The 18,450-nt window shown below is 49.9% G+C and overlaps 1 protein-coding gene across 2 annotated transcripts in view; it reads left to right on the top strand.

Annotated features, from left to right (window-relative positions):
• The first annotated feature begins 261 nt into the window (after positions 1–261).
• The window catches only part of GAS7 (growth arrest specific 7), a 200,973-nt gene continuing 182,784 nt past the window's right edge, over positions 262–18,450 (top strand). For both annotated transcript variants that reach the window (XM_043474140.1, XM_043474154.1), the window contains exon 1: positions 262–538. In XM_043474140.1, coding sequence (XP_043330075.1) covers positions 356–538 — 183 coding nt within the window. In that variant the 5' untranslated portion in view covers positions 262–355. The remainder of the gene's footprint in view (positions 539–18,450) is intronic.

An 18,450-nucleotide genomic window follows, 5' to 3' on the forward strand; every position in this document is an offset into this window, starting at 1 on the left:
GCGGCCGGCCCTCGCGGCGGCTGCCCGCGTTCCGCGTCCCCGGGAAGTTGTCTCCGGAGCCCGCGGCGCCTGGGTCTCCTCCCCCTGAGCCCCGCCCCCCCGCCCCGAGCTGGGAGCCGCGAGCCGCCCGGCCGGGGGCGTCGCCGCTCGCTCTCCGAAGCCAGCGAGTCTCCGTTTCCCTGCGCGGGGTGCACGTCCCTCGCCTGCCCGGGGACCCCCGCTCACCCCCGAGACGGCGCGCGCCCAGAGCGCGGGAGCCCGGAGCGCCGGGCGCCTCGGACCCCGCGGAGCCGCTGCCCAGCCCGCGGGGCTCGGCAGGGATGCAGGCTGCTGTGTGAGCCCCGGCGCCAAGGCCATGTCCGGCGCCCGCTGCCGGACCCTGTACCCCTTTTCCGGGGAGCGGCATGGCCAGGGGCTGCGCTTCGCCGCGGGCGAGCTCATCACGCTGCTGCAGGTCCCGGACGGCGGCTGGTGGGAAGGCGAGAAGGAGGACGGACTCCGCGGCTGGTTCCCGGCGAGCTACGTGCAGTTGTTGGAGGTAAGCGGTGAGGGCGGGGGCTGGGAGGCCGGCGCGCTCGCGTACCTGTTGCCTGCCCCGGGGAGGCCGGAGCCGCCCCTGCTGGAGGGGAGTCCTGGGGCCCGCCTCTGTGTGCTGGACCCAGAGCCGCGCTCTCCTGAGGGCGGGGGAGGCGGCGGGCGCCCTCGGGGCGTGGGCAGTGCGGGGTTCGCCCCCCGAGCGCTCCCCGTGCCGGGCCTCCCGAGCACATCGTGGCCGCCCTGAGGAAGCGAGAACTTGTTGCCAGTGTAAGCTCGGGAGCGGGCGGGCGCGTTCCGGCGGTGGCCGGGGCCGCCTGAGGGCTGCGGAGTCCGGCGGTCTAGGGAAGACGTGAAAAGTGGCCCCGGCACCCCGAGCCTGCCGAGCGGTGGACAGTCGTGCTGCGGCGGGTCAGCTCCCCGGCCGCCTCCGGGCCGTCCACTAACTGGTCAGCTGAGCCCTGCTGGCTATCAGCCCGAGCCCCGTCAGCAGGCTTGATCCCGGGGTGCCGCAGCCCCCAGCCAGCGCCCCCTCCCCTGGCCCAGCTCCCCCAGGTCAAGGTTCAGAACCTGGAAAGTGGCTTGTCCTGCGGTTCTGGCCTGGCCCCAGGTTTCACAGGACCTGCTGAGCCAAGTCGACTGGCTGTTTATTGTCTGGGTGACAGTTGGGAGACCTCGCTGTCCTCTAATCGCTGAGCTCATGGTCACAGCCTGAGTGGGATCCGAAGTTTCTAAAGTCCTTTGCTGGGGGGTGGGAGGTGGTTTTACAGGACGTCCCCTTCGGCCTGACCCCAGGATTGCTGCAAAGACTAACTGTGAGTCATCGGAAATATTCTGGCAAAATACTGTCCAAATCATAGAGATTGTATTGATTAATAATTTAACCCCCCCTCCCCCGACCTAGTTCACAAAGAACAAAGTAGCAAATTTTGACTGAAAATGCTCTGTGCAACTCAAAAAAGACAAAAAGCCAGATTGGTGTGGAATAGTTACGGGTGAGTTTGCCTGAGAAAAACCCTCTGGAAACATTATCAGAAATCAAGCCTGGCCTCATAGAGAGATAGTGATGTTTCTTTCAGATCCAGAGAACAAAATCCCTCCTATGTGGATTTAGTAGCCTTTGAGCAAAGTTGAGGCTGGAAGGAGCTTTCATGGGCTGTCCACAGAGGCTATTTGGAAATCTTGGTTGTGTAATTTGAGAGCCCAGCAGCATAGGGGAGGCGCAGGTGTTTCTCAGCTTTCCTAACTCCCTTCCTGAGATTCAGGTGTGAAAGAAAGCAAGTGAATGTCTCCTTATGAAGATCAGGAGCCTCCTTGTTTCTATTCCAGAAGCCCTGGGAGAGCCTTCTGTGGTAGAGTCCTCTGGTGGCCACACTTTTCCAGGAAACACTGATGTGGAAATCTGGCTGTTGGATGTCCGGTGAGGAGCGTCCTGGCTGGACTGAGCCAGCTGTGTGCTGGGTGGGGAGTGAGGTTGGAGGGTTTGTCCACTGTGTTAGCAAGAGTGAAGTGGCTCTGCTTTTCCTTCCTGGGAGGAAAGGGAGGGTGAATCAGACCCAGGGGACAAACAGAACGATAGGATGGGACAGTTGTGGGTGTGTTGGTCACAGTTTGTGTATATACATTGAGACTCTCCTATCTCCTAAAGGGCTTTCAGACCGGTACCCATCTGAGGGAGCAGTAACCCCGAGAGGGGCTCCCGTTTGTTAAGCACCTGCTAGGCGCCAGGCATGATCCATGCCTTGTCACCAATTCCCCTGTCAGGCCTGGGACGGGGAAGGAGCTATCCCCATTTTTGTAGGCAGGCAAACTGAATGAAATAGGTGAAGGCAGTCAGCCAAGGAGTAGTTGGTTAGCAGCTTAGCTGGCTGAATATTACCCTTTGGGCCTCTGTCTCTTTTAAACTCAATATCCTGGGTCACACTGTACCAGAAGACAAGTGAAGGGTCTGGATCCTTGTGGGAAAGGGACTGTGTAGCTCCTGAGGTCAGCCTGCTAGAGACAGCGTCCCTAAGGGGAGGCAGAGATGCTGGGGCTACAATGAGGGCAGCTGCTCCTACCCACTTGAGCATCTCTTCTGCAAACCCTGATGTTTGATTTCACTCCGAGCCACCTGTGTTTGCCACAGGTGGAGGTAGGAGTGGGCCTGAGTCCTAGGACTCTTTTCAGGGAAAAACAGATGCAGCTTTGACAGGGAGGGTCTTTGTATCTGGGAACCTCATACATGAGCAGGCTGGACCTCGAGGCTGAGGTTAGTAGGGATGGAGGATATGCAGGTAGGTTCCCCTTGGTTGCGGTGAGTCCCCAAAGATAGGCTGGGGTAGGGAATGCAGAACTCGCAAGGGGGTCGCAGGTGGTGGACTGGCCAGCATAGGGAATCATGGGTCTGGAGGACTGCCAGCCAGGTGTTGGTGCTGAAACCAGGTGGCCAGAGAAGGAGCCTATAGGTACTAGAGGTGGTAAACCTCTGCTAGAGGGATGCCTGGCACTGAGCTTGCAGAGGGGCATGGAGTTCAGAAGGCCAGGGGAGCTGTTGGGAATATAAGTACAGACAGAAGGGGCTACACTAGGCTCCTTAGGCAGCAGTCAGATGGGGGGATGCACAGCATAGCCCCCACCCCAGTGCATCATTTGTTTCTGATAGAGTGATGTCAGGAAACCCCATCTTGACAAAAATGTGTCAAAGATCGAGAGCCGTCTGTGCAAGATAGACACGCCTCAAGGATTTCCGCCTTGTTCATGTGAAAAAAAAGGGGAAGCATACCCTGTTGAGAGGAGTTGAGAGCTGACAGGGAGGTCAAAAGACCCACCCTGGTGGCCAGCGAGCCCCTGAGCAGAGGCCAGTTTGACAGAGGTCCTGGTTCCTGGGGAAATCCTTTTGATCAAGACCCCAAGGAAATGAGGGGACGGGCTGCACATACTTGGCTTCCAAAGGGTGGCTTCCAGGAAAACCTCTGCCAAGCAGAGATGGGGGGCCCTGGTAGGCAGGGACTGGTCACAGGGATCCTGCTCTTCAGTGGATGGGGCAGCCTTCCAGAGGGTGACAGGCAGAGGGAGCCAATTTTCCCAGAAAAGGGAGGAGGCCTAAAAGATAAGACCCACAGCTGCCTAGGAATTATCAAGGCCCTTAGATAAAAGCAAGCAGAAACATCTTTCTTGAGGGTCTGATCCACCACAAAGAGGTCGAGGAGCTTAGAGAGACATGGTTGAGGAGGAGCTGAGGTGATGCTCTTACCTCCAATGCAGAGATTAAGGATCTGGAAGGTACTGTAAGGCATCTGCAGAAACCTCTAGAGGTTTGGGGGATTAATTCTAGGGGTTGGGGGGATGGTAATAAGATTGGAATGCACACACAATAGAGCTTTACTTCAGCGAGGTGCTGTTTTCAGCATCCACAATCTGGCTGCAAGGCCTGGACTTCATAGATAGTAACGGAATATGAGACTTTGCTGGCCAAACTAGTTGGCTGCAGAGGGTCACCCTTGCACCTCCTTCTCTCCAAGTCCTGTTCTCCCATTTTGGGTTCAGGTGATTGTATTGCAGAAGTTTACAGAATGTCGCTGGGGGAGAGAGATGCTGGGCTGGGGAAGCGGGCTGTGCTGTGGATCTTGAGGGATATTTTATCCATTGCTGTGAAATAAGCCCCCTCAAAACTTAGTGTCATAAAACAGCTATTTGTTACTATGGCACATGTTTCTGTGGATTGACGGGCTCAGCTGGGTGGTTCTTCTGCTGGTCTCTCTTGGCATCTCACATGCATTTGCAGTCAGATGGTGGCCAGAGTTGGGCTCCTGGAGGCTCCACTGGACTGGAACCTCCAGAAGGGCATATTCACTCACGCATCTGGTGCCTTTCATGTGGCTTCTCATGTGGTGTCTCATCCTCTGGTGCCTTTCTGCATGGCCGTTCTCTGCAGCAGAGCAGCTGGAGTTTTAATATATGACTTCCAAGAAAGCAAAAGTGCAAACTTCCAGGCCTTCTTAAGACTCAGGTTCAGACCTGGTGCATCGTTTCTGCCAGGTTCCATGGGCAAAGTGAGTCCCTGATTCAGTGTGGGAGGGAGGCTCATACAGGTGTGGGTCCCAGTGTGACACTGAAGCAAGGTTCACTGAGGGCCCTTTTGCAGACTGGCTACCTCACAAGGCTAGGGAGATGATCCATTAGAGGGGAAGGTGTACCAGGCCATATGGATGAGAGAGCTTCAGGGAGGTAAAATGAACAGATTTGGTCATTCTGCTAGGAAATTCTCCATCTTCATCCTTTTATGTTTTGTTTTGTTTTGTTTTTTTTTTCTTTAAAGATGCCAGGGATTTCTTTGTAATGGTGATTAATGATGCAGCAGAATTTGAAACCAGAGTTTTCAGTGCCTGGAGCCTGGGTCTGTCCCCTGAGCCACAGACAAACCAACTTTTTCAAGTTGGGGCTATTTGGTGCTGGTTGTTAATGGACATCATGCATCCGAACTGCCTGACATCTAGTAGATGCTCCATATGTTACACAGATTGGATTTAATACAGGGCCTTTCTTTTTGTAACATGGAGATTACCTAAAATGGGTGTGACCTTGTTCCTCGTGCCTGTATTTTTCAAGGCAGTCATAAGCTCTGTCCACAAAAGAAATAATTAGGGCTGGTGGTTTGCGGAGCATGTAATTGTGACTGAAAAGATTAAGGTGCTTTCTGCCATCTTCACAAAGTCATCCTGCCCTTTGATTTGGGGGCTGTGGCCAGCATTTGTGGCTCCCGCTGTGTGAAACTCTACCTACGGCCCACCCTCCGTCTGCCTCTGCTCCTGAGCAGCGTCCCCCCCTTCACTGCTGTGTGCGGGTCTGGTCAAGTGGCCACTCCCTCAGGACTTCAAAGCAGTGGGCAGGGTTTGTGGAGTCTCTGAATTCGGGGCATCTTCACAAAAGTTCCCTTAGCAACAAGTCGGCAGGAATCCCTGACATCTGTTAACCAACACGTGAATCCCCGCAGTCCATTACCAGTTAGAAACATGAATGAGATACTGACCTGCTTGTACTCTTCCCAGCCTGAAAAAGCCCAGCTTTTATCTCACAGCCAGGTTGACCTTGTCTACGAGCACGGATGCTGGGCCCTACCTGGCTGGTGAAAGAAAAGGTTTGGTAAACCAGGAAGGCTTGGATGTAAGTTAGGTGTTAGGATTTTTATCCAGAGGTTGGGGTTCTCCCAGCTTGCCCTCTTATTACTCCCAGCAGCCACATGACAAGCTCTCCAACAGAATGTCAGCACGGGTCCCCAGCACTGAATTGCAGAATAAGTAGATTCTGCTCTGCCTGCAATGGCAAGGCTGCTGGATAGTGTTCCCTGCCCCCACCTGTTTGTGGTTGAACTGTATATGGGATCTGAGTACCTCAACCAGGGATCGAACCCATGGCCCCTGCATTGAAAGCGTGGAATCTTAACCACTGGACCACCAGGGAAGTGCCTGGGTGGTGCTTATTCCCATGGAGAGAAGTAGAAATGGTAGCCAGCTGATCGGTTTGGCTTGTCCCTTGGAGCATCAAAGCATGGGTGACACTGTGATGGTTCAGCTACTACACGTTTGTGGTACCAGGTTTGCATGGATTCCTCAGAGGACTCACCCACCTCCTGCCTTCGCATTTAGTGTTTCTCCTGTCTCCCATCTGATAAAGATCAATTTTGTTAGGTTAACTTCCTGGTTCACTGCATTCCCCTCATTTCTTGAGTTGGTAGCCAGACTCAGTCCCCAGGGACTCACATGTCACGTGTCCGTACTACACTTTTAATCTCTCTCCTCCTTTAAGTGCCTTATCCCCCCGCCCTCTGAACCCATGTGCATGTCACCGTCATCTCTCCAGTGTCACCTGACTCTACCCCCTCTTACCTTTTCTCTCCTGTTCGGTTGAGTGCAAGCCTGGTCTGATCTCCCTTAGAAACGTTCCTCAGAGCCTTCTCCTTCTTCACTTGTGTTGGCAGACTTTTTCTGAAAAGGGCCAGGAAACATTTTCGGCTTTGTGGGCCAAGCGGCACCCTCAAGTTATAGCTGCAGCACTGTGATGTGCAGTGCGCCGGAGACAGCGAGAAGCTGTGAGAGCACCCATATGGTCCCTGTCACCGCCACTCAGCCCTGTCTGTGCAGCACGAAGCAGCTCAAGAGAGGAGCCCTGAACCAGCAGGTGTGGCTGTGTGCCGATAAAACTTTATTTATGGACGCTGGGATTTCAATTTGTGCCATGCAGTATTTTTCTTCTTTTGCTTCGTTTTCAACTATTTAAAGATGGATAGGCCAGGGACTTCCCTGGTGGTCTAGTGGTTCCCCGAGACCACCTAGGTGGTTCCCCTGGTTGAGGAACTAAGATCCCACATGCCAAGGAGCAACTAAGCCCTCATGCCACAGCTACTGATCCCTTGAGCCACAGCTAGAGAGTCTGTGCGCTGCAGTGAAGATTCCCTGTGCTGTAACTAAGACCTACACAGGAAAAAAAAGATGGATAGGCCCTTCCTTAGCTCATGGATTGTGTGTGGTTTGCCAATCCCTGTTCAGAAGTTGATCATTCATTCAACAATCCCTAACAATAGGCTGTGAATGCTACTGTAGGTGAAGCAATGAAAGGCATAGAAAAGAAACTTACCTTTTAGTTGGGGAGATGGTAAACTAGCTATATATATATATATATATATATATATGATTTTAAAGTAGCATGGGGCCAAAAAAGCAGGGTACTGTGATAAGTTAGGGGTGCAGGATATAGGAAGAGGGGTTCCAGAAACTGTCAGAGAAAGCTTCTGCAAGGAGGGGATATCTGAGCAGAGAGCTGAGTGTGAGCCAGCCACATGAGGATCTGGAGCGTGAGTGTTTGTTCTACAAATTCAGATAACCTTAAAGAGGGGAGTATGTTTGATAGATATGAGAGAACCAGAATATTCCAGAATGGTTAGAGAGCAAGAACAAGCTTGATATGTGGCAGAAAGGGAGGCAGGTAAGTTGGATAGTTACTTTCCTTTCCCCTACAGTATATGAAACTTGATTTTTCTCTATGAATTTATATTTTAAGTTCCTATTCTGCACAGTGAAAGAAAGGTACTGTCAAGTATTTGAGGTTTCTTGCCTTTCCCTAGGTTTGCGTTTATGTTCTGGGGAACTTAGCTGCAAACAGCGTCATTCCAAGGGCCCAGCTGTTCCTCCATGTCCTTTGGGCCTCTGCTGACCTGTGCTTTCCTGTGTGGTTCCCTGTTTGTCCATCCATACTCTTTTTGCCAGAGACAGTCTCCTGTCTGAAGGGTCCCTCTATCTGGAGCCCCCCTCCCCTCCTTCTCATCAGTTTTTGGGTGGACCAAATTGGAGTATCATTCTGTGACACTCTCTGAAGCTTCTTCTGCCTCCAGTGATGTGCTGGTAAATGTTTATTGATCAACTTTGGGAGATGGAGGGTGGGAAGTTCTGATTTGTAGCATCTGCCAACTTCTGTGATGTAAACACTCCTGCCATGGCCTATTTCAAGCTACAGATGGTTTCTTTTCATTGAATATATTGGACCTATCATCTTGTGTAAAATTAAGGTATACAGCCTGTTCATCTGATACATGTAGATATTGTAATATGATAGCAACATTTAGCACCTCTATCACATTCCCTAATTATCCTTTCTTTTTCAATGGTTGGTAGCTTTCATTTGATTGACAGGTTAGTATGCTCTGATTTGTTTTGGAAAGCTCACCTGGGCTGTAGTGTGGAGGATGGATTTTAAAGGGCAGGAACAGGAGCAAGCAGATGAGTTCAAAAGCTGGAAGCAGGTTGGTGGGAGTGGAGGTTCTGAGAGAGAAGGGGATGGATTTGGAATATGTCTTGCAGGTTGAGTCAGAATTTGCCAGTGGATTGACTGGGGAGGGTGAGGGGCCTTACCTCTGCAGGCCAATTGTGATGTACTCTATGGCATTTTCCTCATCCGTGAACCGTCTGCTCTGTCACCAGAGACCTCTTCCTTCAAAAATGAGCTAAAAGGCAAATAAAAATTGGGGGAAAGTTAATGTCCTTAATGCAGGAAGTACTTTTATAATTTTTTTTCAAAAAGCAGAAACAGGAACACATCAGTGTGCAAATGGGCAGGGAACTTGGATAGACACTTCATAATAAAAGATGTGCACAGTCATCAGCATATTCAGTCTCAAGTAATCAAAGAATTGTAATTTTTTTTGGAAAAGGTAGCTTTAACGAAAAGCATCTACATAAAAACATAATGAGTCTTCGCAAGAGTGTAGGAAGATTGTCATATGCTTCCCAGAGTGTAATTTGGCAATATACCTTAAAACCGTAACAATGTATGTGCCCTCTGTCCCAGAAATTCCACATATAGAAATTTGGACTCAGGAAGAATCAAGCCATAAGCCTCAGAATACCCGTTGCAGCCTGTTTCTGTTATAGCTCAATTGGCCACACCCGACCTGCCCACCTGGAGGAACTGGTTAAAACAAGGTTCACCTGTGCTTCACACAGGCCACCCATGCAAAAGGGGTTCAGCTGAATTTGAAAAATAAAACATTTTTGTCAGTGATGTAAGTGTTTTTAATGGAGTTAGCATGGTTCAGATTTCACCTGATGACAAGGCAAAATGAGCTGGTGTTTCCAAGAATGAATTGCTTTTTAAAAGCAGAGACTATTCTCTGACATATCCTTTTGTGCAAAGATCCAGCTGAAGGAGTACTTGCCTGGCCCAAGTTTCTTTTAGATATCCTTAGTAACAGCAAATCTTTGTCTTTCAAGGGGTGCGTTTGATTTTTTTGGCAACAGCCAGATTTTATTTGGAGCCAAGTCTGGTGTGTCTGTATGTGTGACTGTCTGTCTGTCACCTTGTTGAAAAAAGGATGTAAAGCAGCTTACCAAAAAGCATACGGTACAGTAAGATAGAAGCATAAATACATGGGGAAATCTGGGGAAAGGAGAAAATAAGATGATGGAGTGAAGTCTAAAGAGTGTAGAAGGTGACTGAGTTAAGTAATGCTCTTCAGGGTTTAAAAAGAGGTCCTCAAGTCACGATGTGTTTGAACTGTTCTCAACAGGGAGAAACAGATGTTCTGAAGATGGCAGCATTGGGGGCTTAGGTGCTGTGTCAGTCAGGATGGGTTAGGAAGTGCTGCCATTAACAAACAGTCCCCAAATCTCAGTGCTTAAAAACAATATAGGTTCGCCTCTTCTCACACTGCCAGTCTATAGCAAGTCAGTTGGTGGCAGTGAGACCCTCCAGGAAGGACCCAGGATGAGGGAGCAACCACGGTCTGGAATCTTGCTGGGTGACCAGCATCACCTGGTTCTTAAAGCTTCTTCCCAGAAGTGACACATGGCATTGGTGCTCAGATGCCATTGACGAAAGCCCAGCCACACCTAACGTCACGTGGGTGGGGTGGTATAGTCCTGCCATGTGCGCAGAAGGAGAGGAGTGAGCTGAATGTATATGGATGGCTCTGGTGACCACCGGGTGTGTCCTCACTCAGGGGGATACCTGTTTCTGTTCCAGTTCAGTCTCCGTATTTTATGGCCATACCTAGAGTGGTGCTTCTCAGGTTGATTTTGATACCTCTAGAGCAAAGTTTCTGGATGTTGTTGGATGCAGATTCTGACTCAGTAGGTCTGGGGTTAGGCTGGGGACTCTGCATGTCTGACAAGCTCCCTTGGAGTTCAGCCCCAGCAGGTGCCCATAGCTCCTGAGACCAGGATGAACTCTTACTGTTCTTTCAAATCAGCTCCCCCTCCACCAAGCTCTCCTGGCATCTGCCATGCTCCTGGGCACACCAGTGATATTTGGCCTGATCCCAGACTTCTGTGATTTTTTTTTTCCTTTGCGGTAAATACATCTGTCAACGTTTGGTTCAACAAAAACAAATATTTATATTTGAGCACCTACTGTGTATGCCATGCTCTCCCCAAGGCTCGGTGGATACAGTCGAGGCCTGGAGCCAAGGTCTTCTCTGGGAGCCCTCAGGGGTGTGCCAGCCCCCCTAGGTGACTCTGGCAGGTGATTTCTCTAAAAAACTTTCATACTTGTTCTACTGGAACGAAAGCCTTTCCAGAAGTTTTGCATCCATTGTTCTTTCTCAAATGCCTTCATTTCTCCACCCTTCTTATTTGCTTGTCAGATGCACAGAGAACTCCCAGATTCATCAACAAAAAAACTAAGTTGTAAAAACTCTTCAGAGATGATATTTTTAAAATTCTACAGAAATGAATCCTTGTCCTAATTTAAACATGACAGAGGCTCCTTATTTTAGCGATGGCGCATGGAAGAGTGTCATTTGTTTTTGATTCATAATATAAAGTAGAAATAGGAATAGGAAGTTGGAGGCCACTCTTCTCATTTAGCAAGTGTTTTACTGATAAATAGCTACAAGCTTTTGTTGTGTTTGAAGTGAAAAATGAAACTGTTGAGTTCTGGATAATCAAGGACATACTTCACAGAAAATCTGCTAATCTGATGATGGTGGTGTTCAGTCCTTAAATTGTGTCTGATTCTTTGTACCTCATGGACTGCAGCATGCCAAGCTTCTCTGTCCCTCACTATCTCCCGGAGTTTGCCCAAGTTCATGTTCATTGACTCGGTGATGCTATCCAACCATCTCATCCTCTGCTGCCCCCTTCTTCTTTTGCCTTCAGTCTTCCCCAGCACTTCTACCAGCTAATATGGTACTCAGACTAATATTTTCATATTTATAAGAAGGTTTTGGATGCCTGGGGCCTCCTACTTGCTGTGGGCACATGGAATCCACCTGTGCAACATACCATGTAGAACATTAAGCCAGCACTTATATTAATGTGCATGAAAATCACAGGGGGCTTTTGTTCACATGCAGATCTGGCTTCAGTAAGCCTGGGGTGGGGCCTGAGAATCTGCATTGTCTAACAAGCTTCCAGGTGCTGCTGGCCTCTGAGCTTCAATTTGAGTAGGAAAACATTTGAGTACCCTAAGGGGTTTTTAAGTATGCAAGCCATGATTAAATTCTGGAATTAGATTGGATTTAGTTTACTTTCTTTTTTCTTCATGGGTTATGTAAGACTACACAGGGTCATGAAAAGAACACAGGTTTTGGAATTAGACCTCAATTTGAGTCTGTTTAATCTGAGAGGTTTGGAGATGGTAAAAAGGTAGGATGGTGGTAGCTGGTGTTCCTGTTTGCCCAGAGTGGTCTCTTGATCACTATCACGGGTTGGAGGTGGGGTTTGGGAATGTTTCACTGGGCTAGATAAGAAAGAGAGGTGGCTGGGGGCTGAATGGCAGGTCCAGGGTCTTAACTACAGTATGAATGAACCTGACAGCAGAGAGCCCAGGGTGGTCTTGCCAGATACCTATGTGTTAGAAAAAACATGCCCCCACATCTCAAGGCACTTGATCCTGTTCCCAGGCATTGTGTGGTTTGGTTTGTGGGCTGGAATGTGAGTCCTGTGGCTACCACCAGTGTGGACACTCTGCTCAGGGGCAGGGACAGAACCTCCTCCAGCTGGCTGAAGAGTGCAGGGTAAAGGTCTGGCAGCTCTGGGTTCAAATCCTGCCTGTGAGACCCTGGGCCAGTTGCAGAATCTACGTTAAGTTTCACCCTGCCTAAGTTTTCTGCGTAAGTTTTCCTAGGGCTCCTGTGAGGGTAGCCAGGCATCTTGTACACACTGTTAGTGGAGTCTACACCCCACATGTTCTGGGGATCATGCCAAGACCAATACTGAGAGCTACCGCTTCACCGGACTTCCATTGATGAGGATGCTGCTCGGGTGAGAGGAAACTCCCCTTTCCCTGGGCTCCTCTGAGATCAAGTACAGGGCTCCCTGGTTGCAGCCCTGTGGTCAGGGCCTTCTGACCGACAGGCACAAGTCACCAGAGCCTCTTACTGAATGCAGATTTGGATTCTGAGGGTCTGGGGTGGGACCTGAGAGTCTGCATTTTTAAAAAGGTCTAACAAGGAGATGTTGCTCGTCTGGGACCCACACTCTTAGAAGCACTGCTGGAGAGCACTTCGGATTTTTCAGGACCCAGATCCTACTATTTAAAGCAAGTGAGGCTGCAGGCGCTGGCCAGTTCTGGTTTATTGGAAACTGCTGCATGATGGTTGTTGCTGCTCAGGCTGGGTTAATTAGTCTTAATTGCTTCTTACCTGGGTCTGATGGGCCTCTGGCTGCCCAGACGTTCCCCGAAGAGGCTCTTATAATGAGAAAAATGTCAGGAGAGGTGACGTGTAGGAGTTTGCTAAAGGATTTAGGCATTCCTTTTCATCTTTGCTGGTCCTGGGCCCACAGAAAGATTTGTTTCAAGGGCCTGGATGGGAAATTCTCTTCTGAAGGTGTTGCTGTGGGGCTTAGAACAACTGGTGTTCTCAGGCTCAGAACTGGAGATGGAGTTAGTGCCGCAAAGCTGGCGTCTCCCGCAGCCCCTGGATGCGGCCCTCAGGTCTACGTGGCTCTGCACTTGGCCTGCCTCATCTTGCTTGGATTACTGCCCTTGCCCCTAACCGCAGTGGCTCTGCCTTTGGTCCCTTGGTGATGTCCAGTCTCTGTAGAAATGCCGTGGTGATTTTTCTAGCCATTTTGGCCAAGGAACGCTCCTGCTTAAGACTTTCCTTGGGTTTTTTTGTCTTCATGATATAATATGACTTATCTTTGCTTATGCGTCCCCTCACTACCTGGCTTCTGCCTCCCTGCCTAGTCACGTTTTTAGCCACTTCTCCGTATAGGCAAAGCTGGGAAATAGGGTTGTCACCTTATATGTAATGCACAGCAAGCCATACCAGGCCCTCCTGAAACAGGAGGGAAGAGGGCAGGCACAGTCTTTAAAAGAGTGATATAGCCGTTGAGGATGTGAGGTAGAAGAGTCAGAACCTACTAGACCCAAGATGGCGGAGGATTCCACTTCCGGTACAAGATGGTGGATGACTTGACTTCCGGGTCAGAGACCTCAAGCCTTATTATATGCTCATTGTAATATATTAGCCTCTTAATAACATGCTGTCAGACGCCATGACAGTTCTGAGGCAGACCATAAAAAGCCAAGGTGGGCAGTGCCCCAGTGCCTGGAAATCCCTGCCCCTTCTCCAAGATAGTTAGAATATTCTTCCCACTCGTTAGCATACTAAATTATCGAGCCCATAAAAACTAACAACCCCCGTACTCTGGGGCCTGTTTCACTTTCCAAGACAACCCTATTTTCCTGCAGCAGTTCTGGAATCTTAGAATGGGAGTGTCCTCAGTTTGTAGACAGTCTGGTGTGTTGGTGTTCAGGGCTGATCTGACCTGTGTTTGGGTACTGGCTGTGCGAAACTTTGGGCCAGTCGCTTTCCTGTCCTTGGACCTTAGTTTCTATGTCTTTAAGACCCATGTCAGGCTTCCCTGGTGGCTCAGTGGTAAAGAATCCGTCTGCCAATGCAGGAGAGGTAGGTTCAATCCCTGGGTTGGGAAGACCCCCTGGAGAAGGAAATGGCAACCTACTCCAGTATTCTTGCTTGGGAAATCCCATGGACAGAGGAGCCTGGCAGGCTACAGTACAGATCGCAAAGAAGTCAGACACGGCTAGCGAATGAACAACAGCAAGACCGATATCAGAGGATCCTTGTGAAAGTTAGAATTGTCTGCTTTGATGTCAGTGCTCTGCAGAGAGCCTGGTGTTAGGGAGCCGGATGTGCTTGTGGCCATCTATCACTCAGGGTTCTGGCCATTATTTTCTTAGTAAAAGAAACCTGCTTCCCTGAGCATCAGTTCAAACCACTTGGTCACCATTTCTGGTGGAGACCTTGTGTCTCTGGCTCTTATCACCTTAACTCAGTTTCCATCTTGGTTCTTCCAAATAAGTCTCTCTCCGTCAGATTTCAGGTCATCATTGAAGATGTGTTTACAGGAGGATCACTGCCCTTCTGTGGATGGACCCTTTGTCATGGTGCATTTCCACCACAAACTTAAGCCAGAAATTCCTTTCTTGAAATGTCAGTTGTCTGAATATCCTCCCATCCGGATTCTCTCTGAATGTGATAAACCTGCCTGGGAGTGACCAAGATTAGAATCTTAGCTGGAGGTCAGCAGTAGAGGGGAATTTTATCTTAGAGCCTGTAGCAGATAAACCCACTTATAAGGGCAGGTTTTTTTGCAGAAGATTGCCTCCTGAGGCCTGTGGGTAGGGTCCTGCTCAGAGTGAGGGGGTCACAGGACCCGTGGATGTTTTCAAGTTGATGTGTTTGCTATGTGGCCCTCGATTTCTTCTTTGAGCCAGCCAGCTGCCGAACTTCTAAGCATGGCTGCTGTAGGTTCTTTGGGGGTAGAAGGGAAGCAGAGTAGTGGGAAATTCTGCCTGTGCCCTGTACCCCTCCACCCTGACTCCATAATATGATTTTTGGCAGCACTTGTAGGGCTTTCTGCTCATCTTTGTCCCCTCTTTGCATTCCCCCATTAACACAGGGAAAGCCTGCTTTCTGGGCTCACAACAGCTCCCTCCCCCCCACCTGCCGCAGAGGTGAGGGCAGGGAGGGTTTGTTTTTTTTTTTAACCTTTATTTATTTATTTATTTTTGACCACTCTGAGCAGCATACAAGATCTTAGTTCCCTGACCAGGAATTGAACCTGTGCTCCCTGCAGTTGGAAGCACAGAGTCTTAACCGCTGGACCACTAGGGAAATCCCTGTCTTCCCACTTCTGACTTTTCTTTTGAAAAGAGGAGGTAATCTGATCTTCAGGGGAAAAAGGAGTATCAGTGTGGATCTTTTAATTGTTCACTTGCCACTCGGGCCAGATGACTGATGCACACCAATTGGGAATTTGGGATCAGAGAGATAGGGAGCTAAGGTTTGTGGGGGTTCATACGGACAGCTGTGGGTTGAGACCTGATCTGTGCGTGCCCTCAAGGAGCCCTGTGGTGGGCGTGGCTGTGGAGAGCCTGGTTATGTTGAGAATTTCACACCCACCTCCTCTACCTCCCCCAAGAGAAAACAGTCCGAATTAAATTGTAGCCAGGCCTCTTCCTCTTCTGTGTAGGGTCCTCTGTGGAGCCATTTCGAGTGTGTTCAGAAGGTGGGGAGGGACTAGCCTGGCCAAAGCAATATCAGCCATTCCAGGGAGATTGTGGAGCCAGCTCTGGCCTGAGCCCTTTGCCCTTTGCCCCGGCTATGCCCCTGGTCCAAGAAGATGGCTGTGCTGGTGCATGAATGGAGGCAGGGGAGCTGGAGCTGGCCTGAAGTCTCCCAGTCTCCCAGACCTGGGGTTCTCTGGTGCTGGGTCCTGGGCACATCTGACACTGTGCTGCTCTTCGAGGACTCTGGCTTGATCACTCTCCTGTTCAAGTGACTCCCAGGATTCCTCCAAGAAACCTGAGCACTCTGAGGGACACAGTTTAAAAGCCCAGTCTCTCGGTCCACTAAATGCCAACCCTCTTCTCTGCCCATCAGGATCACTTTCAGTTCAGTTCAGCTGCTCAGTCATGTCTGACTCTTTGCGACCCCATGGAATGCAGCACGCCAGGGCTCCCTGTCCATTGCCAACTCCCAGAGTTTACTCAAACTCATGTCCATTCAGTGGGTGATGCCATCCAGCCATCTCATCCTCTGTTGTCCCCTTCTCCTCCTGCCTTCAATCTTTCCCAGCATCAGGGTTTTTTCAAATGAGTCAGTTCTTCACATCAGGTGGCCAAAGTATTATAGGATCACTTTAGAGGATGCCAACTCGAGTGCCATTCTGCTGTGCTTCTGAATTGAGTGCCAGGGCGTGGTCATGGTGCTCTGTTACTCTAGGTGGCTGGTCTGCTTTTTTATCAGTCCTGGGGAGATGATTTCTCAAGGAAGCAGCAGAAGGTGTAAATTACGTTTCACTGAAAATCATCAAGACTACATATATATATTCAGCTACAGCAGCAAGTCTCTTGCAAATAAGGACTGATGTGAGATGCAGGCAGGTTGGAAAGAGTCACAGTGAGGACCTGCAGCTGGCTTGATTGATGGTCACAGAGGCACCTGCACTTGGCTTTCTCCTGGTTTATAGGGGAGGGGGATGGAAGAGCAACAGTTATTCTCAGCTGTACCCCAAGGGGGACGGTTTTAAAGTGACTGACATCCACCTGGGAGTGGACGAGTTTTCTGTTAACCTGCTTCTTAGTAAATATTCCTTGTATTTCCACTGAGCCAGGAACCCCAGGCTTAGGACCGGTGTCCCCACTCTGCCCTAGCCTTTTGTTGCCGTCCACAATGTCCTTCTGAGTCCAACAGAACCCTCTCCACTGGCTCCCTGCCATCCTTGTGTGAGGGTGCTCCTTGTGGGGATGAGCACGGGGCTTCATAAACCTACCCCCGCCTCCTCACTTGCCCTCTCCTGGCACACAACTCTGCACCCCCCTGCCTTTGCATGGCTGGGGTCTCTCTGGGGTCCCTTCCCCCTCCCGCCTGTCTGGGGAATGATAATCCCCCTCCAGACCCAGCCCAAGTGTGGCCTTTGACCTCTCCCAGGCGAGCAGGTCATTCTTCCCTGGCTTCCGAAGGGCTTCCTGCTGTGGTGGCCCTGACCACACTAGGTTGCAGTCACTCCCGTCCTGCACTCTGAGCTCCTCCGGTGCAGGAAACCTGCGCCTCCATTGTCCTGAATCTCTGTGATGCCCAGCTTGACACAGTGCTTGGCATCTGTGAGGTCTGGCTGGGTGACTGTTGGATGACTAGCTGGGTAGACAGATGAACTAAAGAGTTTGAAGAGAGAGTTTGCCAAATAACAATTTTTTTTTTTTAAAAAAAGGTGATGAGTTAAGTGAAGTCAGTAGAGTGACTTTAGAAGAAGAGGAGGTCGGGACACAGACACAAAGAGGAAGGCCCAGGAAAGAGATAGCTGTCTGCAAGCCAAGGAGACAGGCCTTAGGAGAAACCAGCCCTGCTGACACCTTGATCTTGAACTTCAACCCTCCAGAACAGTAGATTTCTGCTGTTTGAGGCTCTCGGCCTACAGTTCTGGCCACCATAGCTGACTCTTTTTTTTTTTAACTTTTTTTTTTTTTATTAGTTGGAGGCTAATTACTTCACAACATTTCAGTGGGTTTTGTCATACATTGATATGAATCAGCCATAGATTTACACGTATTCCCCATCCCGATCCCCCCTCCCACCTCCCTCTCCACCCGATTCCTCTGGGTCTTCCCAGTGCCATAGCTGACTCTTATAAGGGTCCTAAACCTGTATTTGGGTGGGAGATTTATTTATGTAATTCTGTGTGGGATTGACATATAACAAGGCTGAGCACCAAAGAATTGTTGCCTTTGAACTGTGGTGCTGGAGAAGACTCTTGAGAGTTTCTTGGACCGCAAGGAGGTCAAACCAGTCAATCCTAAAGGAAGTCAACCCTGAATATTCATTGGAAGGACTGATGCTGAAACTGAAGCTCCAATACTTTGGCCACCTGATGTGAAGAGCTGACTCACTGGAAAAGACCGTGATGCTGGGGAATATTGAAGGCAGGAGGAGAAGGGGACGACAGAGGATGAGATGGTTGGATGGCATCACTGACTCAATGGTTGTGAGTTTGAACAAGCTCCAGGAAGTGGTGAAGGACGGGGAAGCCTGATGTGCTGCAATCCATGGGGTTGCAAAGAGTCAGATACAACTGAGCGACTGAACAATAACATATGGGATCAACACTTTGGACGTGGCGGTTGTCCTGGTTTTCTCCTTCACACGTGTCCCCTTGTGAACACATGATATGTTTCAGATCCTACACTAGAATATGAGCCCCACGAGGACAGAGCTGTGCATCAGGTTTGTTCGCTGTAGGGTCCCTAAAACCCAGAACACATGAGGGCTCGTATAGAAGCTGGAATGTCTTTTGGATGAATTTTGTCTGAACCAATGGCCTGAAAGTCAAATACCTCACTCTGGGTCTAAATCCAGAGTTTTTAATTAAACTTGCTGGTTTTCTGTGTTCAGCTCTCTGCTTCAGGCTCATGCCG

The sequence above is a fragment of the Cervus canadensis genome, chromosome 1 (assembly GCF_019320065.1).
Source record: "Cervus canadensis isolate Bull #8, Minnesota chromosome 1, ASM1932006v1, whole genome shotgun sequence".
In the NCBI taxonomy this organism is placed as follows: domain Eukaryota; kingdom Metazoa; phylum Chordata; class Mammalia; order Artiodactyla; family Cervidae; genus Cervus; species Cervus canadensis.